This window comes from Leptopilina boulardi, unplaced genomic scaffold (genome assembly GCF_019393585.1).
Source record: "Leptopilina boulardi isolate dan_hultmark-lab unplaced genomic scaffold, ZJU_Lbou_2.1 LbouV2_208, whole genome shotgun sequence".
In the NCBI taxonomy this organism is placed as follows: Eukaryota; Metazoa; Arthropoda; class Insecta; order Hymenoptera; family Figitidae; genus Leptopilina; species Leptopilina boulardi.
Window position 1 is genome coordinate 2,155,802 of NW_026137761.1, and position 26,638 is coordinate 2,182,439.

General features: G+C 29.3%; 1 protein-coding gene across 1 annotated transcript; it reads right to left on the reverse strand.

Moving 5' to 3' along the window:
• Positions 1-1,414: 1,414 nt before the first annotated feature.
• LOC127278610 (putative leucine-rich repeat-containing protein DDB_G0290503) lies at positions 1,415-26,183 on the reverse strand. The gene is made up of 28 exons (XM_051300410.1): positions 26,002-26,183; positions 24,123-24,392; positions 15,535-15,627; positions 14,425-14,770; positions 12,270-12,368; positions 12,008-12,197; positions 11,694-11,919; positions 11,433-11,586; positions 11,107-11,236; positions 10,780-11,004; positions 10,530-10,703; positions 10,243-10,403; positions 9,892-10,174; positions 9,701-9,815; positions 9,508-9,622; positions 9,110-9,235; positions 7,520-7,873; positions 6,108-6,278; positions 5,739-5,894; positions 5,504-5,611; positions 4,225-4,500; positions 4,087-4,138; positions 3,861-3,993; positions 3,528-3,636; positions 2,973-3,076; positions 2,413-2,557; positions 2,236-2,339; positions 1,415-1,833 (listed from the first exon to the last, which is right to left on the reverse strand). The coding sequence occupies exons 2-28, from the start codon at positions 24,218-24,220 to the stop codon at positions 1,749-1,751; spliced, it is 4,332 nt and encodes a 1,443-aa protein (XP_051156367.1). The 5' UTR covers positions 24,221-24,392; positions 26,002-26,183; the 3' UTR covers positions 1,415-1,748.
• Positions 26,184-26,638: the final 455 nt, after the last annotated feature.

Here is a 26,638-nt window from a genome sequence, read left to right on the forward strand (position 1 = left end):
GCACAGAAATACCGACATTTTAACAGTAACACACGCATTTGCCATTATTTTTTAAATGGATGTTTTAAATAAAAAAAGTGCCAAACTAATTTCGAGTTTAATGTTTAAGTAAAATTTAATAATTAAACTTTTATCTACAATTGGAATAACAACATTTGATGTATTTTTGAGGTTAAATTGAGCTTTGCAAAGTTAGCATAAACAAAAAAAGCACAGTAATACCCACAGTTTCCCTATATACACAAATGAAAAGAAGAACCGACTAAAATGTCGTCACGTCGCGTTTATCGCTTGAGAGTTTGCGCATCTTTTGTGCGCACCATTTTCCTAGACTCGTTGCCTAAATTTTGCATCAAAGTGGTACAATAACTCCGCGACTTTTTTCCGCTTCTAGGTTTCTAAAAAGTCCTCGACTTTTTTCTAAAATTTCCTTTAACCCTCGGAGCACACACCTCTTTTTTCGAACAAGTAGCACAGTCTGGGTCGCTGTGACCCTGTTTACTTTACAAAACTCCCCCATTTTTGAACTATTGGACTGATCAACACAAAAAAAATATTTTTTTATTCATTGAACCTTGTAAAATAAGAATATGCAGTTTAGAAATATTATTAAATTATTTGCATATTGAAAAAAAATTCGTGAAGTTAACTAATTAAAAAGAAAAAATTGAATTTAAAAAAAAAATGTAACTTTTGTAATTTTTAATATTTTAAGCTAAAAATTGGGATTTATATTCTCGAAGTGTGTTAGAATAAGGGAAAAAATACCACCTTATTTTATTTTTTAAAAAAGGTATTTATTTTGTAGTTTAACGAAGGTAACTTTTAAGACGATAAAAATGTGATTTTCGACACAACTTTTTAAAACTATACTTTTTTAATAACATATTTACTAGTATTTTATTATTTTCTTTGGATTATCATGTTACTTATTATTCCTTATTAGTTAGTTACCACTGTATGGCCTTAGGTTCGTGTTGTATTGCCGACTTTTCAAATTACACTTCATTGAAATTAATGACAGGGTCTGTGTGACCCAGTATGTGCTCCGAGGGTTAAAATCGTGGAGTATTTCTAAAACTCCGTAAAATATTTTATAATATCCGAGAGTCCTTGATTAGTCGCCTAAAATTTACGCGACTAATTTTTTCCGTGTAGAATATAATTTTTCAGTATGGTTAAAATATGATAGGTAGTTGAAAAAATTTCTGTTACAAACTTGAGTAAAATTTGTAATTATGTGATCAAATATTTCTTTGTTCTCTGAATTCCTTTCGATCACTATGATTCGCCTTATGCATTACTACATAAAATACTTTTCTTTAAGGAGATTAATAAAATCATAATTTTATTATAAGTAACGTCTTTATTAATGGGAAAATAGGACCGAGGCTTAAAATTTTTCACATAAACATTTCATTCGAAGTTTGATGTATTTTTACGTGTGTACATACAAGATTTTTATGTACACGTAATAATTCACCTTATAATACATTTCAAAGACACTTGAACTTTATTAATTAAAACGAGACCATACAAAAGAATTTGTTTTCAATAAAAATTGTTTCCAGCCTCTAATCTGAAAAGTAAATGCTGAACTTGAACAGATTTTTAAAAATTGTCTCTTCTCTCATACTGAATAGATTTTTGTTTATTATTATTGTAGGAAAACGCAATGTATGTACAAATTTTTTTATATTTACATTAATAATTGTGATTCTAGGTACAGTTATGAAATTTTAGAATCATCAAGGCTTTGTGCTCTTTGAAGAGGCAAGCGAGTTTCTCGAAGCAGGTCTGCTATTTTCCTGAGAGCCGGATTTTTTATCTAGTCTTGAAAAAGAAAGAATAAAAGTTTAAATAATTTCATAATAATACTTTTTAAGATAAAGGGGTGTTAATTGAAGGAATTATGAATCGTTATGAACACTGACATCTTGATAATAAAATTGGCTCACGCCGCGCAGGATGAGAATCATATCCATTTAAACGAGACGTCATCGCATTAACGTATCATCGTTTGAGAATACGATCGCATCCCAGCAGGTGATGCTATTAACTGTATTACCTTTGAAAATTTATTTGTCGAATAAGAGATTGTTGTATGCCCCTATCGCGTGATACGAAAATTAAGGGGGCGGTTAGGAAATAACAAAAAAATAATTTTACTTTCTTTACGAGGTAAATAAAATTAAAAAAAAAGAAATATTGCATATTAAAAAGCGAATTACATACCCATTACTTTTGGAGCCTCTCTTAAACATGTCGGTTAATTTCTTCTTCAAGTTTTTCTTATCACGTTTAATGTCCTCGTTAATGCTAACTTCAGATCCCGAGGTCTGTAAGAAACAAAACAATATTCAGTCATTGTTTTTCCTTTTTAATATTGATTATTATTTATGTGACATTTACTTGAAGTGAAAACTCATATGAACTGTTTGGATCATCAACGCTCGCAGATTTGGTCAACTTCGTTGTCAACTTTTTAATTATTCCCGTGCCGTACTTTTTATCTCTGTGCAGCATTTCACTCTTTGTTGATCCACTGGACAGTCGACTGAAATTAGTCAATTTTGTTTTATTTATTTTCGTTTTCTTATGAATACTCTTTTTATACATAGATTAACTAAACTCCGTATTTCACAAAGATTTAATTTAACTTAACGACACACATATATTTTTTCGTTTAGAAATATTTTTATAATTTCTAACATTTCGGAAAATTTGTATTCATAAAAATTTTAATTTATTTCAAATATTTACAATATTTTAACTAAAATATGTTTAAATAGTTAAATTAAGGTGAAGGTATTTCCATATTTATTCATTTTATATTTGATTAAATTAATTTTTTAAACAGAAATTATCAATATTTAAAAAAACATTGATGTAATGCAAAATAAATTACACATGTTTCAGCTAAATTTAAGTGTTTTGAAAATTGAAATTCCATTATCAATAATTTTGAATACCTATCGACGCTTGAATCTCTCGGCAAACTAAAATGTCGAGGATCTCCTTCAGATCCATCCAATGATTGCATACTAGAAACATTACTATCATTTCCCCATATTGACTGAAAAAAAAATATTGAAAAAGTTAAGTAATAGAAAATAATAAAGAAATATTATAAGACAAGAAAATTAATTCAATTTTCAAATGTTATTGCACTGAGAGACCTTTTGCACCGTAGCTGACTTTCGACAGGCGGATGCGGAGCATTCTGTTGGTAAGCTACGAGACTATACGTTTGGGCTGCTGCAGTACATTTTTTGGGCGCGTGTCTGTCAAAAAGTTGTACAGCTACAAACCAAAGGTGGCGTCCCCACAACTTCGGTGAGCTACTCACCAACATTTTGGACAGTCACGCTCCCAAAATTGTACCGCTGCACACCAAAACCATAGTGGCGCTGCTATCACTTACCTTGTTCCGCTGCAGTTCAAAAAGTCTCTCAGTGTGGCAATTTTTATATAATAAGAGTGAATGTCACGCATTTATATATATATATATATCTATTTCGACTCACCTGTTCGTTTTTGCTTGTGGTCTGTTCGAGTGAGAGACTCTTTCTCTTTAAAGCTGGTTTACGACTCGCAGTTGTTCCTCTTCCAGTGTCATTGTCGATGGATGTTGACCTGTAAAATACCAACAGAAATCTTTTTCCGTCTTTTTCATCAAAATAATTGCAGTTCATTAAATACCAAGTGTAGAAAGTGAGAAATGTTTATTTTTTTCTATATACATCGGTTTAATGTAATTAAATGAAACTTTAACAAAATTCTATAATTAAACATAAAATAGACATTATTAAGAAATCAGTTTAGAAAAATTGTATGTTATCATCAAAAAGAAAAATTACCTTTTACCAAACTTTTTAGATCGATTGGAACTACTCTCATCAGTTTTCTTTGATTCTCGCAGTTCTTTTGCAACTTCCATTAATTTTCCAATTGTATATTCAAGTTTCTCAGCTCTTCCTTCCATCTTTCCACCTACGAGAATGAATAAATAATGAAGTCATAAATATAAAATTTATGAATTTCAGTTAAGAGATGACAGTCTAAAATCTGATTGTCATGAAATACCTTTATCGTCTTTGCCCTCCAACATTGGCGACGATTCTCTTGACTTTGGTCCCTGCAAAATGATAATAGACATAGATATAAATCCTTTTCAACGACTTGTTCTAAAATTTATAATGTTTTCCGTTCCCTTGTATATACCTTGAGTCTTCTCGGTGGAGTGGGTGTGTATACTTCAGGGGTTTTATTTTCCGTGGTGCTCTTCAACTCTGGGAATAGTTTCATCAAGTCGTCGACTTGCTGCAGCAGCATGTTAATGCTACGAGCTTCCGTTTGTTCTATGTGCCGTTTATTTGCTATAATCGTTTTTAGTTCTTCCCTTTCCCTTTCGTGGCGCTCTTTTTCTCGCCTCATCTTTTCATTGCTTGTTCGCAACTTTGCGTGGGCGTCTCTCAATTCCAACAAGTCACATTGCAACTGAAATACATATACATATATACATTCTTTAACTATTGACAATATTTATTACAATAAAACGTGAGGTGCTTAACGTTACTTTATATTTTATGTGTACATATCTTTTTTGCATCATTTAAAAATTTAAGCATCAGAACATCACACTAACACTAAAAGATGAAATTCAGTTAAAATACTATAGTCGACTGACTTGTAAAGATGCTACCAAAAGTATTATTCCATAGTTTCAAATGGTATATATTTTTTTAAACAAAAGTTATATATATTTTCTTTGCAAATAAAATAAGTATAAGACTTTCCAAAATCATGAAATTTGTATTTTCGTCCTTTAATGTAAATCAAATTAGAAATTTAACACATTCATTTTTGCCCGATTTTCCGAGAGCGAGAAGTAATTTGCAATTTATCATATGAGATAAGTTAAAATTCATTTCTTAAAAGTTACAAATCGTTCATTTATTCAATAAGTGTAAATACACTTATAGTACCTAAGTGAAATTTCACTCAAAATCAGTGAACAATTTATTTCTTGTAAACTTATTGCAATTATTTTAGATAAGCGATATTTCACATATTCTGATTTAGAGAGAAACGAGTAAACAAAATTTTCATTTAATTTCTGAAGATACTTTTCTCAACTCATTTGTTCCTTTTAATTATTCAATTAAGAATTTGAAAAATAAGAAAAGAAAATCAATTTTATTCTCACTTCCTTAACAATTCCTGATTAAATTAATTATAGTGGATAAATTTAAATTTATCTTATCATATTTGTTAACCGTAGTTGTGAGTTTGATATTTATCAAACAGTAAAACCTGCAATGGAGATTTATAAGTCTTATTCTAATTTCTAATGCAATTTTTAAATAGAAATATATGTTAATTATACGTTATTTTTGTTTTTCGTATTTTCATGTAACTAGTTTTTCTTCCCTACGACATTAAAATACGATGTGTATATCGTAATGAGCAATTAGTAGGAAAGGCAAAGGCAAATAGTTACTTCAATAAGTTTCTTCTTATTTTCATCTTTCTCCTCGTCAAAGACTTTCTTCAGTTGATCTTGTTTTCTCTTATTTTCTAGACGTTCCTTATCGCGTTCTCTCTCAACCTGTAAATTCAAAGCGAATTAGAGTTGGCTTCGATAAAGATGCAAAATTATAGTAGCTCCAATTAAATATTTTTCCCAAGGTATCAAACAATCCTTGGTTATTAAATTATAAGGTTTATAAACGCACTTCGAATAGCGTTTGCCGCAAATCCCGAGCAAGCGTTGCTGTTTCTTGAAGTAATCTTTGTTGATCCTCTCGTTCTTTTTGCCAAGCAAGTTCCATACGCACTTTCAGTCCAGGAATTTTCGTACGTCCACTTGCGAGCAAACGTTCCTCCTCCAACTACAATAACAATATCGTTGCTCATTTAAATACTAAATTTTTAAACTAAATAATAATAATAAATCTAAAAATTTTTCTATATCAATAATAGTCAATCTATAGGAATTTTAGTTAATTGTTTTTAACTAATGTTTAAACAATTTTAATTCATTTGTATTTAAAATACAAAAATTAAGTAATGAAATATAATAAAAGTTATAGAAAACAATATACTTCATTAATTTGAGACTGCATCTCTGATAATTTTATCTGCCATGCTGATTTTTCAGACACTAATTCAGTCTTTAATTTGGAAGCTTCGAGCTTTGCTTCTGAGAGTTCGTCTTCCATAGAGATAATTTGCTTTTCAAGAACTGCTACGTTTATTTGTGCTGATTCTTCATCCTGGAAATGAAAAACCTCTTGTTTTAAAGATAAACAATTTAGTAATTATAGTAGAGTAAATTAGGAATTGTAAAACCAGTATATTAACAAAATTCTTATTTAAAATTTACCTATATTTCTTTAACTTTTGACCAGCAAAAACTGCTTGTTAACTTATCCATTACCTAGTGGGCGAAAAACGCCTTTGTTCCAATAACATGTCTAAATCATTTTTAGAACGTACATGTCTACTAAAATAACATTCTAAGCACGTTTCATGTTTTGAAAATTTTTTTAGAACATGAGATATTTAAAAACGTTATTTGAGAAGCCTTTGTAAGAACGGTTTTAGAATAAAGTTTTTTTTGTATCCACTGGGCATCCATGTTTTAATCTGATTGTGAGTGCATTTTTTTAAGCTAAGGATTTAAAATAAACAGTAAATAGAAGTAATTCTATATTATCGATATTTAAGCACTCATTTAATGCAATTTTAGGTACATCTTTTCATGTATCTATATTAGGGTGGTCCTTATTTTCAAAATTTTTGAACTTTTATCATTCCCAGCCAAAATTTTATTCTAAATGGAAAAAAAGGGATACATATTTTTTCATTTTGATTTTAATAAATATTTAATGGTGTCTCAAAGCCTATGAATTGTTACATATATTTTGTATGGGAAAAAACACTTTTTCGTATATTTACTGTAGAATCATTAAAAATCAACATTTTTCGATCGGACTACTCTTCTTTAAAAATGTTCAAATAATAACATACAATTCATTATTTATAAAATTTTTATTGTTTACTATTTTTTAAAGAACCTTAAAAATTTTCAAAAATGCAAAAAAATTAAATATTTCTTTAAATTTGCTTACTATTAATTTTATTTGATTTCTCTACTAGAATTTTTTATTCTTAACTGAAATATGTATTATTTGTTTTTAAAATTTCGTGTCACGTCAGGATTTTGAGTAAAGTTGGGATAAAATTTTCAAAAACCGTGTTTTTGAGGGTTTTCAGTATATTTTTTCCCCTTAACCTGACGCGATAGAGACTTCTAGGCTTAAATTGAAGCTTATATCTTACACTTTAAGACTCATGTGCGCAAGATAAAAAAAAATGATTTTTTTCAAAATTTCAAATTTTTTTTAATCTTGCTCATAATTGAAACGCAAATATTATGTAATGACAAATACGGGAAGAAAACTCGTAAATATTTGTTAAATTGAAAGAAATAATATAAAATAAAATTTTGTACCTCATCAGTTGATTTTCCAGTCGATGTTGTCGAATGCCGACGTTGCCTTGCAATCTTGAGTTCCGCGATAGTTTTTTGTGCACCCTCCAACATGTGCTTGTACGTGTCCCGTTCACGTTTGTATCTTGTAAGTTGTGTTTGTATGGACTGGATTTCGTCATTGATCGCTGAGATCCTGTGCTCATATCGCATCTTGCATTGCGCGAGATCTGCTTTCTTTGCCTTTTCTGCATTGGCGAGAGCATTTTTCGCCTTTCTTAGCTCAGACTCCAGTGCCGAGGAATCTGCCGAGAAATTTCGTTGGATTTTCGTCACGGAGTTATAATCGTTTAGCTTACTGTTCAAGTCATCATTCTGAAAGAAAAAAATTATTGTAAATTGTCATCTCCACGTCACTTTGGAATTTTATTAAAATTCCTTTACTTTTGGACCTCTTCAAAATCTGTCTCTTTATTTTTCTTACATTTGTCACACTCACAAATGTAATTTCATTCAAAATCAAATATGTACCTGAGGCATTTCATATGAGAATACGGGGTCATGTCTCGGATTTTTCTCAAAATTCGGTAAATTGTAGTGATAGTGGTGCTAAATAAGTGTACAAATTTTGAATTTCAAATTTTTAATATTTTTCAAGATATTTACAATAACAAATTTGAGCAATATTTTTTTGCTTTACTTATAACATAACATTTTTAACAAATCTAAATTATTAACAGATGATTATTGAAAATTGAGGTTTCCGCACCCTACGACACAAGTCGGAGGGGGCTGCCTACCTATTCGGCATGGTATTTTTCAGTCTTTTTCTAAATAACATTTTATCATTAATTTTTGATTCTTAGTAATACTTAATAATCCTTTTTTGACACAGAATTAGATGATCTTCCAAATAAAAAAAGAATTGACAGTTAATTTTCATTTCCTTAAATGTTATTAATTATTTAAATAATTTTTATTATTAATTATTAATTTAACACCTGTTTATCCAAAATAGTTCATATAGGGCTCGTTGGATGCGGATTTTGATAAGCATTCTAATGGTGTTTTTAAAATTACTCTAATTTTATTTGTTCGTAAAATATTTCATTTTTTATTAACTTTTGTTAGTTAATTAATTAATATCTCGAAAAAAAATAATGCTATCTCAAAAATTTAAACATCGATTTATTATGACTTAAACAATATTCATGATTTTTTTCGCGCTTCTAAATGAGGGAGAACATGTTTAAAAGTTAATATTTGTTTTAAAATAATTTTTTTCTAAAAGTTTAAAATCTTCCGCGTAAAAAACATTTACAACATTTTTCTCTATTTTTAATAGGAAAAAAGTTATAAGTAAAGCAAAAAAATATTGCTCAAATTTGTTATTGTAAATATCTTGAAAAATATTAAAAATTTTAAATTCAAAATTTGTACACTTATTTAGCACCACTATCACTACAATTTACCGAATTTTGAGAAAAATCTGAGACATGACCCCGTATTCTCATATGAAATGCCTCACCTACTATTAAAAAACATTAAATATTTTTACGGAATAATTTTAATTGAGTAAATTAATCAATCAGAAGACAAATTGAGACTTACTGCATTCTTTAAATCATTCAATTGTTCTCGTAAAGAACCATTTTCATTTCTGAGATGACTTATTTCTTCTTTGACTTCTTCCTGTGACTGAACACTCGTAACTTTTTCGAGTTCTCTTATTTTTTGCTGAAATTTGATTTTTATCTGATTAATCATTTTATATTTTTTTTATCGCTATAGAGATCAGTTATCTTTATTGGTTCGGATTTTTTATCAAAATTTTTTCATTTTTATTTGAATTTTAATTCACCAATCCCAAATACATAAAAGGCAACGTAACATTTTTTATTTTTGAAAATTTGTTTGGGGAATTTTTAGCACAAAAAGTCATTTTAATGTGACTGAAAAAGTTAAATACAATTTTTGTTTATTTAATATTTGTCAAAAGATATACTGACCTCAAAACCAATTTTTTTAGAATTCCACTCTTTTTCTTTGGACTTTAAAGTCTTTTGAAGATCATTTAGCTCCGTTTGAACGACATTGATTTTAGCTTGTTGTTCAGTAAATCGGCTAAAAAAATTGAGAAATATTCAATTATTATATTTGTATCCATTTTGAAAGTTGATTGCTTAAAAAATTGAAATCTACCTGTTTAACGCCTGATTTTCTCCAACTAATTGTGTACTGGATTCTACAAGTTTTTCATGTTTCGCGTTTAATTCCTCGAATTGCTGTAAGCCCTTCTTCACTTCATTTTCAAGATCTGTGAGGGTATTTTTATTTTCACATTAGTATTGTTAATTATAATTTGATTTTTAAATCAAAATAAAATATCTTACTTAATATTCTCTCGTTATACGATTGTTTCAAATCGTTCATTTTTTTCGTATTCAAGCCTGTTTTTTCTAGAAAACTAATTTTTTTCTTAAGTGTACTAATTTCTAAGTCTTTTGATTCTTTATCCTTCTCCGACAGACTCTTTAATTGGTCCTTTTCTCTTTTAAATTTATCTATATCTGCATTCAAATCTGTAATTGTCTTTGACGTTGAAAATTTGAGGTTTTCAATTTCTTGAACCTTGCAGTTTAAGTTAGTCTCAAATTGAAGTTTCGCATGTTCAACCTGTTTGTCATATAGAGATATAGAAATTGATTTTTAATGACGTATAATAAGAATTAAAAAAAATTTACCGAAGTTAATGCTTGTGTAATTCTAGCTTCTTTTTCAGTGGCCAATGCTAAACCTTCCTCTAATTTTTTATTTGTTTCCTTTTCTTGTGCAAGTTCTTTTTTTAAATCACTTAAGACAGTTTCCATTTTTGCGTTATCTTTCTTGGAAGATGTGTTTGCCTCTAAATAATAAAAAGTATTGTCAAACTTTATTTTAATGTTTTGTTTTTTTAATAAATTGTCATTTTTACTTAAGCTTTAAATGTATTCTTGCTTTATTTTTTCTCGAATTTTTGAAAATAACTTACCAAGTTCCTTTTTGAGTAAAACAACTTCATTGTATATTTTGAGTTTTTCAGCAGAAAGTGACAAAAGTTTGGATTTTAATTTTTCCTTTTCCTCTTGTAATTTTCCTTTCTCAGTGTCCCAAGATTTTCTCTCAATATTTGTTGAAGCAATTGTATCATCCAATTTTTTCTTCACTAAAATTTAGTTGGAATTTAATAATTTAAATAAAATAAAATTTATGTTTTTATTTAGATAAAAATATCCTCTTACTACTTTGAATTTCACTATTTTTTCCATCCTCATTTTTCGCAATTTTCGATTTTTTTGTCTCTTTTTCAGAAGCTAATTCCTTCATTGCCTTTTCCAGTTTTTCTTTCAAGAGTTCATGTTCCTTCGTTAAAGTATCATATTTCAAATTGGTGTCATTTACTTTGGAATTTCGAAAACCAGTTCCGCCACCTTCGATTGCAGTCACTATCATACCAAGAATGTCACCTAAAATTAATTATTCATTTATTTCAAATATAATTTGTTTACTTCGTGATTTGGAAAATAATTCATATAAAAATATTCTCAAAACGATAAAGGAAATCCAACCTATATCCTTATCTATAGCGTCCATCATTTTTTTAAGATGAACTTTCGACTCGAGCTCTATGTTTCTCTTTGGTAATTTGTTTTTATATTCAGTGCCTACTTTTTTTAACAAATCCTCTAGTTTTTTTGCCTGAAAAATAAACAGTCAACATTAGGGAAGTCCAAAAATGTAAAGGATATGATAAAACGTTCAAAAGAATGAATTTATATTGTAGAATTGTAAATTAAAAAATGTTAACCGTTCTTTACCGGATCGTAAGATATTGTATAAAATTGTGCAACGATTGAAAATAAAACAGATATCTTAAAATGAAATAAAAACATACTTGATCATATTTCTTTTCTAAATCAACTTTCTCCGTCTCCAATTGTTCGGTTCTTCTTTCAATTTTTCTCAGTTTAAACGAAAGAATTCGACAATTTTTATTTGATTGCTCCAAATTTTTCCTAAGACTCAGGTACTCGTCCGCTTGCTCCTCCCTGTAATATTACATAATGTCTTACCTCAAGCATGTTACTGATGAAAGGCTACAAATAAAATGATTGAGATCATAAAAACAAAATAATGGGTAATAAAAAAGTCTTGCCTGAAGTTATCTTGCATCTCGTAAATTTCTTCTTCCAATTCTCGAATTTCTTTCTTCATGTCTTCGTTTTCGTCCATAAGAGTCTCACACAATGTTTCGGCTGCCTTCAATTTTGACTTTAATTCCTCGTTCAATTTCTCTCGTTCATTTTTGTTCGTTTTTACGTTTAGCTCTTTTTCCAAACTTTTTACTTTTGACGTTAGACTGCCTTTCTCTTCACTCAGAGCTACGAAATAAATAACCAATAGTAATATAATAATTATAATATTAATGATAATGGGAAATAAATAAAATAGTAAAATTCTGATGAATACCCTCAGTTTTGGCTTGAAGCTCTTTAACAGATTTTTGTAGTTTCATCACTTCATTGCTGTTACTCTTGCTGTTAGAGACGGTATCCATGCTAGACAAACGGCGAAGTAGAATTTCACTTTTTTCTTTCTCTACCCTTTCGCATCTTATTCTTAAATCACTCAATTGTGCCCGAAGTTTTTCGATTTCATTCTGTAATAAGTGTTTTAATATCACGTAACTACAAAGTTTACTGAAATGAATCAATGAAATTTTCTATATTACCTTTTCTGTTTTTCCACCTTTTCCATTTACGGCATCAACGGGATTTCCTTTTTCACCTTTCGATGACACGCCACTTTCAACTGAACGTGGTTTTCTGACCTAAAATAATAAATTTAATCAGTCTCTTTAGATTGGAAAAATTTTCTTTTGACTTTAAAGAACCTGGTGTCTGCGTTAGTTGAATTTAAATCATTTTTCTTGACAAACATTCTATACATCTGAATAAATAACAAAATTATAAAAGTTTTAAGATGAAAAATAAAAGATTGGCACTAATAATGATTATAATTTAGTATTTACAAAATAATATTTTAACAAGTTCTAATTTAGAATGTGTGAAAAATTGATCAGTGCGTTATTTGCTATAAACTTTTTTGTAATAAGAACATCTTTATATGTACATTAATCATCGGTCTTCTAAGTATCCACATTCAAAGTCTCTCGACATTTAACAAACTTGAAACAGAAAGAAAATTTGGCAGTCTGCCAGAATGCGGTATGTGTCAGGTATCTTGAAAGTATAAGAGTTGAGAACCCCAAAAAGTATTATATTAGATCATGGACGTTCACTTATTTTTCATACTTATTCTTTAATAAAATGTATGGGCTGCCTTAAAATCTGGCAGGCAGCCAAAGAATTCGCTTCTCTTTATTCTGATCATATACATATATATTTGCCATAATAATATTCTGATTTAATTTTGTACATTTAGAAAAATTTTCTCTCGTCAACTGTATGTAAAAATATAATAAAAATTAAAATTTTTAACAATTTTTTTTTAAACTAAACTTCCTTTGTGAAAGTATAAAATTTTCTACAAACCAATAACACCGTCCGAAACGATTTTGCACACATGAAAAAGTCAAGCATTTTTGAAGAGTAGGTCTTTCTTTCTTCAAATTTAAAAAAATTTTCTCCTGTTGAAACATTTAAAAAAAATTTTTTTTTGGTCTCATAAAATACAATTTTTTATGTATTTCATTATCACATATTAACAGAAATAGGACCTACACATTTTCAAGGTCAAATTTTACGTTGTTTGTTCAAAAAAATAAATTTTATCGAATTCAACCTTGAAAATGTTAAGATACCAATGTCCAAAATGGAGAAAATTTGATTTTTTTTTAAATTTGAAGAAAACAGGATTTTTTTAAAAAAAATAGATTTTATATATTTTTTAAGTATAGAAAAAACCTTTTTAAACCTATATAATAAAAGTTATTTTGATTAAATTCTTTGGAAATTATGTTAACGCAAATTTCTGAAGTACCGCTTTAAGGTCATGTGATTGTTGTAATTTCACATGCAAATATTTTCCGCGGGTTTTCTCGCAAAGAACTTAATAGATTAACCTAAAATTTGATGAAAAATATTAAAATGATTCACTGTCATGTGCCAGAGTATATTAATATTTTGTCAAAAAATTTATTCTTAAGAAATTAAATATTACGAGAAGTGACTAAAATTGTATTACCGCCATTTATTGAATTTTCCTCAAATATGGAATAATATAAAAATACATATAAATTTTTTGACAAAATATTAATTCTCAGGTATCGTAAAAGCGATTCCTTATACTATTTTTGAATTCTCTATAAAATTTTAGTTTAATGTATCAAGTGTAAAAGTAAGACTTTTTTTGAGGCGGTTCCCGAGGCGAAATTTGAATCCTCTTTAGTGTAGACTCCGTAGACCCTCCTTTGAATCCAAACGTGAAAGATAGGGAAATTTGCGACTGGTTGAGAAAGCTAAAGAGGGTCTAGTTCAATTAAAAAAATACAAAAAAATATACTCTTTTAATTATTTTGATTAAAGCAAAATGAATTTTTTTTCACACAATTTTTCTTTAATTACCCTTTAAAAACTGGAATTAACATATTTTGAAGCGTTTTCAAAAAATTAATAGAATTAGAGCAAGTTCAAAATTTTCAATATTTTAATCAATTTTTAGACCCCACTTTGAATCCAAACATGGAAGAAAGGGAAATTTGCGACTAGTTGAGGAAGCTAAAGAGGGTCTGTTTACTCCTTGTAAAGTAGGCCTTAAATTTCGTCTCGGGTTACTCTTGATGAATTTTTACCCATATATAGGTAAAATATCTTTTGTGTAATGATTTAAAAATATTTTTTTAATTGAAAAAAACTCTTCTTTACCTGTACAATAAATTCAGCGTCAGTGTCAGAAGCATTTCCATTACTTTTACTAATGACTTCTTTGATTTGTAATTTTTGCGGTCTATCAATGACACTTTCGTCAACTGAATGACGTCGAAAATTAAAACTATCGGATTGTGAGCCAACATAAGTTTTTGGTCTTGAGGTAGTTTTACTTTTTACAGTAGTAACAATTTCTTCAGTAGTATTGTCTTGAATTGAGGTGAGATCTAGTGCCGAGTTCCAGGTGACAGTTACTTCCGGAATGATGTGGCTTTTTGACTCGTCTTTTAATAAATTTGACGTTGACGCCCACGTTCTTTTGCTGTCGGAATTCCCTGCAGAGCTGAATATTCAACTTTACAGTATAAATGTTCACCAGTTTATTCACAAACAAGTATAATTAATTTGTACTCCTTAAGGGGATACCATATGCCTTCACTTAATTTTCATTTTGCAAGAAAATGTAATCTATTATTTTTTTTCTAGGAAAACTTTAGACATTCAAAACTTAAGATATTTATTCATCTTGTCAAATTTTAACAAATAGCTAGTCACAAAACATTCATTAAGTCAATTTTTTTAATATAAACTCTATATTCGATTTATCTTTGGGATATTTTGTTTAGGTATTAGTTTTTAATTACTTGAAAAATTGCTTGATACTGTGAGTACAATAATTTTAATACATTAATAAAGTACTCTCTAAATTTTAATTAGTAAAAGTTTTAACTAAATTGCATTAGTGACTCTCATTTTGCTTTTGAATTAGATAAATTTTACTAATTCAGTTTTATTATTAATAAGATTCTTTATTTTTTCAAAGTAATAAATTATGATCAAAATATATAATGAAATTAAGTCATCCTGAAAAATATGTAATTATTTTCGTTTCTATTTCTATATATATTTCGAAATCAACATAAAAATAACAAGCATATAGTGGAACAACTTATGTATTTATCATAAAGTGGAATCTAAGGAATTTTCCTTAACAGATTGTTATAGAATATAAATTTCAATTTTAAAGAAGATTTTAAAATTTATTATGAAATTAGTCTTTAAGTGTGAGGTATTCTCCTCAGTCAATGTTATTCTATACATACTTACTTTTTTGATGATTGCTCGCGAGGTGATAAAGTAGGTGTCGATGATGTTGTGTCTTTTATGCTTCTGCTTTTTCCTACATGATCCTTATAATCCCTGACAAACCGAATATATTAGTCAAAATGTATAATCTAATCTAAATATGACATGAAAAGAATATAATCATTAATTGTAAATGTTATTGTAAATTTAAATGCATATGTGTTGACAGCATGTTATATTTAATATAAAAACATGTTTATCCAATCCAATCAGTCCAATTTCATGCAAAAAAAACTTGCTTTAAAATATGTTTAAGCAATTAACTTTTTTCTTGAAAAATATTCCGTTCTAGTCAAAAAATTGAGAAAAATATAGTGACTATGAAAAGAAGGTATTTTTCTTTTAATTCAAGAATTTGACAAAAAATATTCAAGTCGGAAAAAAGTTAGTCTGGCATGAGTGCTTATTTATTGATATTTTAATAGAAAACACGTTTTTAAAAAAAAAAACACTACAAAATGGTTAGTATTTGATTTAAACTAACAGCAAAAATCGCGCAAGCAACTTGATCGCAGTCAATAATCATGTCTTTGACGTCATTCTGTATCATAAATAAGATATATACGACTATTGCTGTCTGTCTAATTTTCAAGTTTTCTCGTGTAGAATTTTTTTGTGTAGGGTTTTATTTACATAAAATCGCTATACCACCAACATACACATTCAACGTATATGGTATTCAATATTAAAACTTGAATGTGAATCTATATGGCTTTTTCATGTTTTTGACAAATTATACAGATTTTGACAAAAAGAAAGAACCCAGTAAAAAATTAGAAGTAAATTTTCTACGTGTGGAAATAATTGTCAGATTTCTACAGGATAAAGAAATTTTCTCCGTGAAAGGTTATAGTAACATTGTTATTTTAAAAAAAAATCTTCCGTGTATCACAATGAAGTTTAGATTCATTTTGATAATTTAAAGAGAAAAAAGAAGTTAGAAATGAAGACATTGCGAAAAAGTATGGAAGCATCAGGGAATGAGTTCCTAAACATTCTTATTATAGTGTAAGATTTGTAAGCACTTGACACTCGAGATTGGATGGCTATATGTGTTTAAAGGTATATATTTGTTAGTTCACAGCATTTTGCGGCATAAACACACGATTTGTATTCATTCGCGAGAGCAGGGAATTCGAGTTTCTGCATATATTTTGCTCCGCTATTACAGTACTTCTGTTCCAAATGCAATTCACTGGCCAATGCAACCGAAAGTATTATTACCGATAATTGTACGTTTTTGTATAAATACTTTATTAAATCCGTCTTTATTTCACCTCAAACATTTTTACCAATCTTATGTTATCCAAATGATTTGAGGTTCATGCACGAAAATTAAATTTCTGCGTTAATTTCATATTATTTCGTATGCAAAAAGATATGCCATTATATGCGTTACAATATAAGGTTTTACATATCAATAAAGGCTTCTTGGAATTCAATTACGTTAGTTGGCAAATAGAATCTTGTCCTTATTACTCCCAATTTCAAAATTTTTCAAATTACGTATCAATTTTACACTTCGAATGTAAAATTTTGTAAGTAGCTACTATTTTTCATTTTATATATATATATATATATATATATATATATAATTATTCGGTCTAGAAAGAAATTAATTTTACCCAAATTTAAATCAAATCAGTTTTTATCTTATATAATATATAAGAAATAAAATATAAAGTTATTGCACTATATTAAAAAATTTCCAATTGTCTATTTTTTATTCTAAAAAATTATTTAAATATTTTAATTGAAGGTCTACACAGAGAAAAAAAGAATAATTAAACTTATCTTGGGGAGTATAAAACTTGTCAAAATTTCAGTGTTAACTATAACACCGTCCGACACGATTTTTCACACACGAAAAAATCAATGATTTTCAGAAACTAGGACCAAAAAAAAGATACCCGTGTCTGGCCGTTTTGCTAGATCAGGTCATTTTTTGCTTTTAGGGGTAAAAACAACCCTTAAATGAAAGGTGATAGGAAATCTTGTACAAATTAATAATTTTTTATGAAACCTGGTATCTCGGGGTTTTCCGAGTCGCTGATTACGAATCTGATGTCAGATTTTCAAAATTCAAAATGGCGGATCCAATATGGCGGTCGAATTTTTAAAAAAATCATCTAATTAGACTGAAACCTATTATATGGGGGTTTTTGGGGTCGCTGATTACGAATCCGCTGTCAGTTTTCAAAAATTCAAAATGGCGGATCCAATATGGCGGACGAATTTTTTTAAAAATCATCTGATTAGACTGGAACTTGTTACTCATAGGTTTTTAGGGACGCTGATTACGAACCTGGTGTTAGTTTTCAAAAACTCAAAGTGGCGGATCTATAATATTTCAAACGAATGTTCTTAGAAATCGTCTAATTAGACTAGATGTTGTTATATATCTTGATTAATTTAAATAACAACATTTAATTAACTTTTCTTTAAATAGTAGTTTTTTTAAGTAGTACATGTCGTTTTTCATGTTTTAAACATCAAATAATTGTTTACTGAAATGGTTAAATAATTAAAGTATATTTCTGTTGGTTTCATTATTTATCAGTAGTTATTTACTGGTAGGTTTATGTTTTAGAAAGTTCATTTAACAGTTTAACTTTGCAAAACGATAATATTAGAATAAACGGAATAAATAATATGAAGAACAAAAACTAAAAAAACGATTTTCACTTACTTACAAACATATTTACAAGTTGTAGTTAGTAGTATTTCGGATCTTAGAAACTTTGCTTAAACATTGCTAAAAAAACAGGAAATGCAGCTTATTAGTTAAAACTCTCGACTCATATGCATTGCTTTTAGGGTTTAATTCCCAGCTGGGGTACTATTTTTTCGTGATAATAGTATTATCTTATTATTACTGATTATTGCAGTAATATTATCAGGTAATGTTACTATTATGCGGACATTTTAATATTACTGTAATATTACTGTAATATTACACCGAAATAATACGAGTATTTTTTGTAATATTCCATAAACATTCGGTTAAAATAGCATGATGCTTGGGTTATCTATTAAAACTAAATATTTCTCTTTTTTGTATTTCTTATGCTGCGAATAGAAATCTTGTTTTCTGTAAATGAAAATAATTATTTGGCCATATTGGATCCGCCATTTTGAATTTTTGAAAACTGACAGCGGATTCGTAATCAGCGATCCCAAAAACCCCCATATAACAGGTTTCAGTCTAATTAGATGATTTTTTTAAAAATTCGTCCGCCATATTGGATCCGCCATTTTGAATTTTTGAAAACTGACACCGGATTCGTAATCAGCGACCCCAAAAACCCCCGAGTTACGAGTTTCAGGCAGTTTTATTTAATTGTTTTCGTTTTACTCACTTTAGAGTATTTCCGAGATTCACACTCTGTTAATTTTCAACTTTAACCTTAATTAACAAAAAAGTTATTGATTTTTTTGGATTTTGTCATTAAGATTTTTTGTTCAGAAGGTCAAAAACTACTAATTCTGAAAATATAAAAGAATTTAACGGTAAGCTATTTTCAATGCATTTTGTGCGGGGTCCTTTCGACCGCCATATTGGATCCGCCATTTTTAATTTTGAAAATCTGACATCAGATTCGTAATCAGCGACCTGGAAAACTCCGAGATACCAGGTTTCATAAAAAATTATTAATTTGTACAAGATTTCCTATCACCTTTCATTTAAGGGTTGTTTTTACCCCTAAAAGCAAAAAATGACCTGATCTAGCAAAACGGCCAGACAAGGGTATCTTTTTTTTGGTCCTAGTTTCTGAAAATCATTGATTTTTTCTGTGTGAAAAATCGTGTCGGACGGTGTTATTGAATGGTTACCACATTTTAGAGACTCTGTCGGATAAAGTTTTTTTTTACTTTGTATACGACTATATATAATAAATAAAATAAATAATAATTATTAATAAATTAAAATCATATTTTTAATGAATATTAATGTTGTTTTAATTTTATCTATAAATATAATAATACGTAATATTAATAGGATTATTATTATTACTATTATTATTAAGAATTATTGAACGCGAGAATAGTAATAACAGTGGGAACAGTCTTGACCAAGTCTGAATCAGAATTCGGCAAGATTGATTCAGTCTTGGACGCCAATGCTCAACCCAGCCTCAAGCGTCAGGCTTAGATCGGTGTTAAGGCGGTTCCAGAATAGGTGCAAAAGCCAAGTACAAGTGCCAGTCCAAATGCAAATCCCATGAGTGTAAAAGAGATAGATAGAGTACCTTTCTCTCTTGCACTGATAGGATTTGCATTTGGACTTGCATTTGTACTTGGTTTTTGCACCTATTCTGGAAACGCCTTTACATTCTAGACTGGAGCAGCCTTACTTCCACTGTCTCACCAAGGCTCAGTCAATATTGACCAATGCTCAATCAATCTTCATAAAGCCTCAACTCATCGTCATTTCGCGCCTGGGAACCCTTTATTGTTTGTACCTAAATTACTACCTTCGTAGTGTCAGAATGGAAATATTCAGTTTTACCCTCCAGGAAGGTGAAATACAATCTTTTATCGGTTTTATTCAATTTTTTCAAAAGAAATGTTTAATTACAGGAACATTTAATTTAAATAATTAAATTTAAATTTTTTAAATTTTCAGTAATTAAGAAGTTTTAAAAATTATTCAGCTATCTTAATAATAATATTTTGTAAAAAGAAAATTTTTTAGAAGAGAAAAATAATTAAACTATTTAAAAATATTGAATTTAAGTTGTACCAGTGATTGGTACCAGTGGTATACTTATCGCTGATTCAAATTTAGAGAGAAGAATAAATAAAATAAAGAAGTTATATTTACTTAAGGGTTGACTGTACTGTACATTAATTTTGAGATCAGGTTTTTTCCGTTTGCGCAAAATGTTTGATAGATTGAGCTAAAATTTTGTGAAGAACTGAAAAATAGTATAAGGAATTGCTATTCTATACCAGAGTATTAATATTTTATCAAAAAATTGTTATTTCTATATTATTTTATATTTGAGGGGAATTTAATAAACGATTTTAATCATTTGTCCTATTTCTCGTTATTCAATTTTTTTAAATAAATTTTTTGACACTTATATTGCTAATGCACATTAAAAAAGAAAAGAAGTTCAATATTCGAGTCCAGGGGGATTCTTGAAGTAGAAAAACTACATCACAGAAGTCATATTTAATGTGTCGTAATAGAGTTTTATTTAATTCAATAGTCTATTTTGACAAAAGCCTTAGTGAAATCGATGTAATCTGCATCCACCTGGCGTCCATATTCAAGATTATGTAGAACAAAATTTAAGAAGACATACTTTAGTTAGTTAAAACAGATCTTCCGCTTGTGAAACCGTGCTGCCCGTCAATGAATTGAATCAAGTTGTCTAAATAGTTGATCATAAAATTAGACTTTCAAAAATTTTAGAGTGCTTAAAATGACTATGCACGCATGTCGATAATAATTAGTGCAGAATCTCGTCAGGGCCAACCCTATTTTAGTTTCCCAATCAACACGAAAACCTGCAGGAAGCTTGCCGTGCAAGATTACAGGCAAACATGTAGTAAGTTTGGTGCAAGCAACAAAATGTCCTCTTACGGCAAGCTTGCAGGGCAAATTTGGCGCTAGCTTGCTGCAAGTTTGCTGCAAGCTTGTATAATATTAAAAAAAAAAATTTTATACCTCGGTCGAAAGCATGTATCTCCCGCATCGACTACACAGCAGAAAGTCGAATATTTGTGCATTTCTATAGCAATTCACAATGATGTTCTTGATGCACACGCGCGCCATCTATTACAGCGAGAGCAAAAATACTTTTGTAAATGGCTCGGTCGGTAACTCTTCGCGATTTTAACCAACAGAACCGAGTTAAACTGCTGTCAACTGGTTTCCCCCCCCCCCTCTCTCTCTCTTTCTCTTACAGTCGTTTTTACCCAAGTAGCGGTTAAATGTCACGGTGATATCAAATGGGAATATTCCTGTGACATTCAGGCAATATCATAATGTCCGCTTCATGGGGACATTCCACGGTAATATTCCTGTGACATTCGCGTGATATTCGTATGATACTGAGGGAATATTCCAGTAAAATTCATGTAATATTGAGGGGATATCCCTGTGATATTAAGGGAATATTCCTCTGATATTAAGGGAATATTCCAGTGATATTGATGAGATAATTTAAAAATTCTAAAAAAAAATTTTTCAATTTTTTCCATTTATTTATTTTTTTATTTAAATATTCAAAACAATCAAAACAAATAACATTTTAGAATTTTATAAATAACAGGAATATTCTCTCAATATCACAGGGATATTCCCTCAATATCAGAGGAATATTCCTTCGCAATATCACAGGAATATTCCGCTCAATATCACAGGGATATCCCCTCAATATTACATGAATTTCACGGGAATATTCCCTCGGTATCTTACGAATATCACGCGAATGTCACAGGAATATCACCGTGGAATGTTCCCATGCTTCGCTCGTGCAGGAAATGTCGGGGCAGGCATCGAAAAAAGAGACATGACTGAAAGAGAGAGACAGAGAAAAAGTCAGAGCTTCCGAGTGTCCGTGTGAGTTAGAGGCGTTGAAGCGAGGAGCAAAAGTAAAAGGTGGCTGGCTGTCAAATAGAATACGCAATTGAAATATTTTTAATTAGTGAATTATTGTGCGTACTTTCGACCGTGTATAAAGAAAAATAGTATACATTACACGGCGGGTAGAACAGTCGAAAGCCGTCGAAAGCCCTAAACTGCGCGATAATGCCCTCGGCTTCACCTCAGGCATCATTTCGCGCAATGCCGGAATTCGAACTTTTTCCCCTTATAATGTAATACACTATTTTTTTAGTAACATTATGTTTCTAAATAAACATAAAGGAACATCCAAAGCACCCTGCTTTGGAGGTTAAAAAATTTATTGCACAACCGTAGGAGTTTCCGTTTACATCTGCGCATTATGTTTGGTTTTGCAAAGCAGCAAGCTTGCCGTAAGAGGACATTTTGTTGCTTACACCAAACTTGCTACATGTTCGCACTGCAATCTTGCACATCTTGCACGGAAAGCTTCCTGCAAGTTTTCGTGCTGATTGGGTTCAAGTGATTTGAACTTTAATATATTTAATCCCCTGGAAATAAGAGAAAATATATTCACCTCTCCGTACCTCGAAATAATTAGCCAAAATATATATTTATAGTGGTGCGAAAAAATAAACAAAAATAAAATGGGATTTGAAACAGTTCGCAATATCAATACTATAGTATTAGCAGTAATTTGACTCTGGTATTAGACTTCATTTGGAATTCTAGAACTCTCACGCAAAGTATTTACATAATTTTAAAAAAATACTTAGGATTAGAAATATAACTGAGTTCCCAGTATGGGCAATAAAGTTATTATAACATATCTTAGACTTTAATTTACATTCAGAAAATAGTCGAAAAAAAAATTAGGTATCCAGACACGGCATTTGTACGATTGCTATTGAGATGAACTTGCTTTTTCTAAAGATACTAATCGTTTAATACTTTTTTTTGTAAAGCTGCGTAATGACACAGTCCCCCATAAAAAAATAAGTGTCCTACGCGGTAGACCAGAGTACCATATATCCTGATGCCCTGAACACGAAATCTTAAGTCAGATTTCCGCTCCATCACGTCATGATTTTTTTCTAACCTCAAAAAACAGGTCGCATTTTGTAGCAGATAAACTTTTTAAATATTGACGGATTCACGTGACTCTTATAGTTGTTTTTTAGGTCACTGATTAAGAATCTAGTAAAATTTTTAAGATTAGAAATGTTGAAAATCCAATTGTTTACATTCAAAACGTCATCTAAGAGTTTTTGGGATACAATCTATATTTTAATGACAAGTTTTTTTAACATAAAAATAGTCGTTATGGATTTCTCAGACTTTTATTCGTAGTAAAAGAAGACTGCTAGTATCATTGCAAAAATGAACAAAAGCAAAAGGCACAAAAAATTGTCTTAAAAATGACCACGTAAATGTCTCAAAGAAGACACTCGTTTCTGCAGTGTGATTCTAAATTACTGAGTCAGTACAGCATGCCAGTGTTTAACTGCGTCATACCGTGGACATTTCGGAACAAAAGTAAGTCCAATTTTATATTTTGTATATCTTCATATAAAAAAATATTTTAAGCTCTTCAAAACTGTTGCAGTTTAAGCGTAAACAATTTAGTTTCTGTTAATAATTACTGTCAAAAAGTTTGAATAAACATTCAAATGCAATTTTTAATAATTTACAGTATATTATTGAAAAACTTCCAAATAATAGATTGTTCTTTTTTTCTATTAAAACTTGATTTATATGAAATTGAATAATGTATTTTTTCGAACAAGTAAAAATCCGTATGTCCGGTTATAAAGATAGTTTTCCATTTGAGCAGTTCCGTTTTCTTTCTTGGAAGAAAGACTCTCACGTAAAATACATTATACGTATCTAATTCCTCTCTCATTTAAATAACAAGACAAAGGTAAGTGTTAGTTGAAAGCAAGTGGAGTGAAAACAAATGAAAGAGTGATACCTGAAGCATCGTTTACAGCGTGTCGGCCATCGCACTTGCGGATGAAAGCCAAGAGGACATAAAGGATCCCCTTTGGCCGTTGGGTACAAGTGATGCATTCTAAACACGAGATTTACATCGAGTTGTCGGAACCGTCAATATGTCACTTGAGTTCACACGACGATAATCATCATAAGACGTAGCAATTTTACCTCGTACTTTCTAGATTTCATTTAATCTTCAAATTTTAAAAGTGTATCACTTTGTTTCACAGATTCAATATATTTGCATCTACATATAAATATACATATATATGCCAATTCGAAGATTCGTAAGTTTTTTCAATTTTTTCCTCTTTCAATTAAAGACGAGACAATGCAACTATAAATTCATTCAACAATATGAGATTCTGCTATTATTCTATAAAATAATATATATATATATATGAAACAATGAATTCATTGTTCATTACTTTCAACTACAATTCAAGTTCTTTAGATTCATTCTAATTTTTAAAAAATAATAGGTAGTTAGTAGATTCGGTATTTGTATTGTTGAAAAATGATATTTGAAACACAAAGGCAATTTTATGAAAGTAAATTGCTTAATCGTTTTGAATTGCATGTATTTGCTTTTTACCTTGTTTCTAAATAATTGTACTTTTGTAAATTGCAATTTTTGAAAAAAAAAATTCACTAGAATGAATGAAAAAGTTTTTTTTTTTAAAGAAACACTCTCTCACATGGTAAAAATATTTTTTCAAAATTTAAGTGTCATTTATTTAATAATATAACATTTTTTACCAACAAACAATATTGTTAATTGAATTTTAGTAAATTATTAGTATTTTATGTAATTTGAATTCTTTGTTATCAACAATGATGGTTAATATAATGTTTAAACCATTACTTTTTATGAATGATTTGTAGTCGAAATGACAAAAAACGATAAACGTCAATCCAAACTTCACTTTTATTAATTTATGTTTTTTTAAAAACACATTAATTATGATAAATCATAAAAATTGAATTTATAAAATTAGTCATACGTTTTAATCGCCTATTGTGAAATTGAAAAAAGTAAGTTATACGTGTCCTGAATTTGTTTTTTATTAATATTACATTCAACTTCACTTTCTTAAATATTGTTCTACTTATTTAATTCAAGTGCAATTTTTTTACTTTTTTCACACAACTGCCAACTTTGACGTTTCCCAATTCGTTACATTTTTATAAAAATAAAATCTAATAATGTTGAATGATAAAAATTAAAAATGAATTAGAAATAAATTTTTTTAAAATTCAAATATGTTAAATATCATCATTTGATATAAATGCAAAAATAATTTCTTCTGCAAATCGACTATTTTCATCTAGACCGCGTAAATTTGTCATTTCCGGTTAATATACAGAAAATCTATTTCGATTCTCTGATATTTTCACGGACACACGAGATAGTAAACACTTAATCTGCGACATTCCAGTTTTCTATGCTTATTTTACTATACATCACAAAAATAACCATTTCAATCACTTTTAAAAATTTTTTTTCTCTAATACACCAAATTTGCTTAATGAAAATTTTTTATAAAAATTTTTCATAAAAATAATTAATTTAATTACGACAAAAAACCAATTCATTTCACTATATATTCACTTTATGCACAATTTTTCTTCTCCATTGTGTCTGATGAGGATTTACGGATATAACGTGTGTTACGTAATTTTGAGTCGATTTTCAGAGCCAATTCTTAGTGGAGTTGGGTCGCTAACCCAAATGCAGCGATTAAATTTATCCTCGAGGGGCAAACAATCATTGGCTGGGCTCTTATTTGCAAATGTCCTTAGAGAGGAAAAATGATTGAAAATGAAAAAAAAATTGAAAGAAAATTATTCCTTACGAATAAATTATAATTTGTCCACAAGAGGGCACTGTTTCCTTTTTTCGTATATATTTATAGAAAAATATTTTCGCGCGCGTTTTGCGCCCCACCACATCGTTTACATGCCGGTCTCAAGAATTTTGAAAATTTTTTTCTAGGATTCGATTAGCGAGCGCCTAGACGTCGGAGACTGCACTGACATGCTACTATTACGGGGTTAGATCGTAGTTAGCAGTTAACAGCGCGAGCGTGCTCGATTGGGCGTCTGCCAGGGTGTATATTTATCTCTAGCTATAAATATAGTGCACGCAAGCTGTTCAGGGTGTCTACGCACAATACAAGAGAAAAGGGCTTTCCTTTCCGAATTTGGATGTTTTAAATTAATTTCTTGCTATGGGCAAAATTTTTCGTTCTCTCAATTCTATTCTTTTTATGTCTATTGTTTCATGTGTTTAGGTTTACATTTTTTGTATTCTATTGAAAACGATGAAAATGTGAAATATAACTTTTTTTGAGGCGCATGAATTTTCCATAAAAATGATTGATTAGAATTTTCATTTTAAAAAATTTTATTAAATATAATTATTTTTTAGGCGAATTTTCATTTTTCAAATTAGAATTTGACATTTCTTTTTAAATGAATTTTTATTCTTAT

What these genes read in the sequence shown, in the direction of transcription:
- LOC127278610 (XM_051300410.1), bottom strand. Translation starts at nt 24,220, where the DNA reads ATGCATCACTTGTACCCAACGGCCAAAGGGGATCCTTTATGTCCTCTT. An exon ending in TTACACAAGCATTAACTTCG is followed by an intron (nt 10,175 to 10,242) that starts GTAAATTTTTTT and finishes TATGACAAACAG; the next exon opens with GTTGAACATGCGAAACTTCA. An exon ending in CATATGAGTTTTCACTTCAA is followed by an intron (nt 2,340 to 2,412) that starts GTAAATGTCACA and finishes TGTTTCTTACAG; the next exon opens with ACCTCGGGATCTGAAGTTAG.